Here is a 5,418-nt window from a genome sequence, read left to right as displayed (position 1 = left end):
CCCCCACCACACACACACACACACACACACACACACACACACACACACTCACTCTGTTTCACCATCCCCAGTAATCGGCTTATTCTTTTCAATACCATGCGTTTTTGGACCGAAAAGAAAAAAAAAAAAAGATGTATCCAACTTATTCCCAGGAGTGGAAGTAAAAGGAACAAGAAATATGCAATAAGGTGCCACCTTTGTTATGAATCTGTGCAAGATGCAAACATCTAGGCTAAGTGCAAACATGTGGGAAGTTAAAATGGGTTCAAAATTGCTACGTTATTTAAACTTAGCTTGTACCAGTGCTGACCTTACACTTAGGCTAGGGAAAGATATTACACACAAACTGGTTTAAGTGATCAGAAACTGGTTTAAACTTGTAACAGAAAAGATGTTCAGTGCACATAAACCAGTTTGAAAATGGCTGAAACCAATTTGAGATTGGTTGAATGTAGTACTGATTTGGGTCAAACCTGTTTATGCAATGTCTGTCCCAGACCCCTTGCTGGTTTAAGATAAACCAGACACCACCAGCATCCTGGTATGCTCTGTGGGCTGGGTGGGGTGCTCTGCTCCACAGCAGGGCTGGCCCCTCCCCCTTGCTCCCTGGTTGCAGCTCCAGCACAGACTGTGGGCTGCTCCCCACCCCCACTCTCTGCTAAGCAGGAATTCCTCCCTCCCCTCTGTCTTGCTGAGAAGGTGTCTGTATATTAGCTACCAGATCACATGCTGAATCAACAGGCAGAATCAACCAGTAGCTGGTAATGTCCCTCTGTTGTTTTCTTAATGGGGTGATAAACACTTATCAATTCCCTGCTGGGCTAATCAAAGCGTCTGGCTATGTCCCCCCTCAGCTCAGTGCTGTGGAAGGGATGGAAGAGCTGCTCTAGCATCCCCCCCCCTCCCCCCGCCAGCTTTTAGCCTAAGCCACTGCAGGATGTCTGTGCAGTTACAAACCAGTTCAGCCTACCCAGGTTAGGCTAACTTGCAAAGACTGAATCAATTCAGGCTCAGGCTTTTTGAATATTTGTCCCTAGCCTTAAAGACCCAGGGTCAGTAACCAGCAATCAGTCTAAACACACAACTTTACACAAGTTTCATGCACAAAAACTGGTCTAAAAATTGCAGAACCCAGTTTAAGATAAACCTGGATCTATGTAGTATCAGGCTCATTTAATTTAGGTCAAACTGGTGCATGAAACTACTGTGCACATTCTCTGCCAGCCTTAGGACCGGCAGCTAGAGTACTGCGTCCAGTTTTGCCCCCCCCCCGCCCCTGGAGGGAGGTGGATAAGCTTGAAAGAGTACAAAGGAGAGCCACCCACATGATCAAAAGCCAAGATAGCAAGTCTTACAAGGAGGGGCTGAGGGATATGGGACTCTTTATTCACTACTGTGCACATCCTGTGCCACCCCTGGAGAAGAGAAGGCTCAGGGGGGAATTGGTGGCAGCCTATAAGTACATAAGGGGTTTGCACCAGGATATGGGAGAACAGTTGTTCACCAGGGCTTCCCAAGGGATAAAAAGGTCTAATGGCCATAAACTTCTGGAAGGCCAATTTAGACTGGACATAAGGAAAAACTTCTTTACAGTCCGAGTGTCCAGGGTCTGGAACAGACTCCCCACAGACGTAGTGCAAGCAACTACTCTGGACTCATTCAAAAGGCATTTGGATGCATATCTTCATGGGATCATTTGACCCCAGTAGACTTCCTGCCTATGGCAGGGGGCACGGACTTCATCTCATGAGGTCCCATTCAGCTCCTAATGTCTTTGAAATCTATGAAAACCCAGCCACTGGTCCTAGCCTTGGGGCTGCTCTTTTCACACACCCCCCCGCAAGCCACTCTGGGTGCAACCACTTTTATCTGTGTTCACTGCTGCTGAGCCAAGCAAGTTAGTCCTGGTGGAGGGGGGGGCAGGAAGGATGGGGGTGTAGGTTCGCTGGGGGTGAGTGGGGAATGGGATCCCTCATCCCACCCATGACTTGCATCTGCCCCCTACCCCACCTGTGGGTTGCATCTGCCTCCAACCCCCAGACAGACCCCCGATACCCTTCAGCCTGCTGGACCCCCAATCCCCTGGATAGCCCCCTTCAACCTGATTTACCTGATATTGGTCAGCCATTTTGAATTGATTTAACCTCCCCCTAATACTGCCAAATGTCTGTACTTAGCCCTGGAGTTTAAGTCAATGGAAGCCAGCTCCCAAAGTACAGAGGGGAATGTGCACAGAGCCTCTTGTTTTACTTTTCTACAGGCCAGCTGGTAGCTGCAGTTCCTGCACTCTCCTGAGGACAAGGACCATTCCCAGGTGCTTCAATGAATTGTCCAGTGGAGATGACAAACTGTGAGAGGAAGTATACCTCCCCCTGCAAGGGGATGCTTATTCTACAGGCTGGTAATCTCTGAAATGCACTGTAGCTACCTGACACTGGCCTTAATTGCAGCAGTCTCTATTTGTAGAAATGGGAAATGAACGGAAAGATGTATAATGAATGTGAAGTGCCATGTTATACTAGATTCTGGTATGAATGAAGAGATAGATACCTCAAAGGAGGCTCACAATAGGTCTACCACCACATGTTCTTGTGATGGGGGATTTGTCAAGCCTGCTTCCTCCTAGTATGTCTCTAGGAACTATGCACCCCAGAACATAGTGCTCTTTGGACATACCTCATGTGCACCCACAGAGCTCTAAAGACTGTATCCCCCTCCTCCCCCACCAAATTCCATTCTTGGGCTGGGTACAAACATGCTCTACCCCCTTGAGATATAAGTCAACCTTCTGTTGTGCTCAATTAATCTATGAACTCACCAACAATAAGCTACAGGTGTGTGACTTCAACACTAAATTATACAGAAACCAATTCAGCTCCTTCCTGACTGAATCAGAAATAGATCCAACTGGCCCCTTCAACACTGCTACAAAACATGTGTTGCTATGTGACAGACATATTAGTCACCTCTAGTGTTAGACATATGTTAGCCTAGACACAAAAGATTTGCAGAATGTTTAAGCGCAACAAAGTTACAAGAATGCCATGTCTCCATAACTTCTGTCCTGAACTTATGCAACACTAAAGGGAAAAAAATGTATTTTATTTTAAACCCCCTTCAATTCATGCTGATATCAGCAGTGATTAATAAGCTACACATACAAATTACAACAAGTGCTGCTAGTAAAACAAAGGAAATGGAAATTTACTTAGTACAGGATGCAGAAGATCTTGCAAAACAGATTAAGCTTTCAGCTTGTTAGCCTGGGGGCTGTGTAGTTTTTGAAGGCTTGTGCCATCTTTGTCTGGCAAAACAATGCCTAGTTGCCTGTAACTGAACAAATGCATCTCCCTTGTTCACTTCTGAATAGAGTACTCATGAGCCTGGAGAAGCAGGGAATGCACAGTAGGAACTGAGAGCAAAGGAACTGAATTAGAGCACCTGAGTCAACTTCATTTTCAAAACTTTGCCTCTGCTACTTTATGCAATTCCCTGCTCTAAAAATCTTAAGAACCAATACTCTCCATTATCAGGGCATTTGGGGAAGACAAAAGAAAGCCAGAACTTGTGCCTGCAAGAGTGATCGCTTTGGGTGCAGACAGACATGGGAACCCTCTCCTTCCCCCACTCAAAAACACAAGCAGCAGTGCATTACTTCAACCCAGATCTACAGCATCAGTACAGATCGGGTCCTTCAGCAGGACTTTTTGGCATTTATTTAAAAGCTGATTCAATCAGCTTTTAGATAAAAGCACCAAAAAAGCTCCACTAAAGCACCAGATCGATACAGATGTTGGGAAAGCTGGGTCCAACTAACGTGATACCTCTTTTGGGCATGTGCTGGGTTCAGTGCAAGAATTTACCGAGTTTAAAGTAAAGCACCATTTTTGAGGGTTTTTTTCATGTCTGTAAGCTGCCAATAGTTGTACTGGATTTACTCATGGGCCTATCCTGAAGTATGCTGATATGCTCTCATCAGTTCCCATGGACTTTAGTGGGAGCAGAGGGCCCTGACAACTCAGTGCAAGCAAGTACAGCACATTTTACTTAATTGAGTCATGTACTAAATTAAATCCAAATGCAGCAGGGATTCTTATCTCAATAATATTCTCTGTTCTCATCAGTCATGTTTTGCACAAGTCTTCCCCAGGACTTAAATGTTCCCACTGCCCCTTCCTAACAAGAAACTTGATTTTGAAGCACTAGAGGCAGTCTCACAAAGCCCAGATCCTTGAATCACTTCCCTGACCCTCTAGGTAGGCAAGTGGCTTCCCTCCCTGTTCAACTAAGCAGTGCAAGCATCTTTGAGAGCTTCACTGAGCAATCATATATCAACCATTTGACATGAAGACTAGACCTAGTCCTAGACCAGTGTTTCCCAACCTTTTCCAGCCCAAGGCACACTTACATTGATAAAAATGTTCCATGGCACACCTGTATAAGAATGGGGAATGCTTTAACTTATTGTAGCTCATTGCCATGGCAAAATTCTGCAGTGCCCCTGTTCATTTCTGATGGCACACTGGTTGGAAAACACTGCCTTAGACTAAGTGTCCCTGGGGCTGTATCATCCAGCTCAGAGGGCTTCCTATAGACCTATGGGGAGCCCCACAGGCTGTGGTTCTGTGCACTAGATCAGGCATGCACGGTAGCATGGGGCCTGATCCTGGTTTGCAGGGGCTGAGTGGAGGTGGCACAAGGGCCTTAGAGCCCAAATCCTGGCTAGGCAGAGCCAAAACCACGAGCACCACTGCCTTAGAGCACGTATGGACTGTAAAACTGGAGAGCTGAAGTACATGTTTGTAACAAGTTGTGGAGAAAAACCAATGTGTATTACGTGTTCAGCTGACTCCTAGGACCTAGAAGTTCACGTTCCAGACCCACTTATGTTTCTCATGTGGTGAGTACTAAGCACAGGATTTACATTTTTTGCTGGGTGGCTTGTTTCTTGCTGTGTGTGAAAGGCACCAAGACCTGGGACATCAACCACTTTTCCTCCCCTCTCAGGGCCTGATGCTTTCTGACAGCAGTAGGACTGCAAACGATACACTGAAATTAACTCTGGCTGTTCATGGTACCAAAAAGGCCTAGGCCAGTTTCTGCTCTAACAACAGCTGATTAATCAAGCGTACCTTTGCTGCCTGTGGGGTGCAGGCAATATGCACAGTGCTGGGTTTCACCCCATTTGCCTTGGTTCTTTTAAATAAAGCAAATCTACTTTTCCTTCTTCCTCTATCTCCATTTGGCAGAGAGCCATTGTATCTGTGAAAAAAGCCATAAGGAAACATATTATATTCCTATATTTATTTTAATATTTATTTATTTTATATGAATTTATTTAAATTCAAAAACCACATCATATTGCAAATAAGTTGTCTAGTAATTAATATTTTATATATATATATATATATATATATA

At 45.1% G+C, this 5,418-nt stretch overlaps 1 protein-coding gene across 1 annotated transcript in view; it reads right to left on the bottom strand.

Moving 5' to 3' along the window:
* The window catches only part of PELI1 (pellino E3 ubiquitin protein ligase 1), an 18,003-nt gene that overhangs the window by 11,821 nt on the left and 764 nt on the right, over window positions 1–5,418 (bottom strand). Inside the window, exon 2 of the mRNA XM_019516593.1 lies at window positions 5,133–5,262. Coding sequence (XP_019372138.1) covers window positions 5,133–5,262 — 130 coding nt within the window. The remainder of the gene's footprint in view (window positions 1–5,132; window positions 5,263–5,418) is intronic.

Source organism: Gavialis gangeticus, unplaced genomic scaffold (assembly GCF_001723915.1).
Source record: "Gavialis gangeticus isolate Ggan-Ray unplaced genomic scaffold, GavGan_comp1, whole genome shotgun sequence".
Taxonomy (NCBI): domain Eukaryota; kingdom Metazoa; phylum Chordata; order Crocodylia; family Gavialidae; genus Gavialis; species Gavialis gangeticus.
Note: the sequence above shows the minus strand (reverse complement) of the source record. Positions and strands in the feature narration are given on the sequence as shown.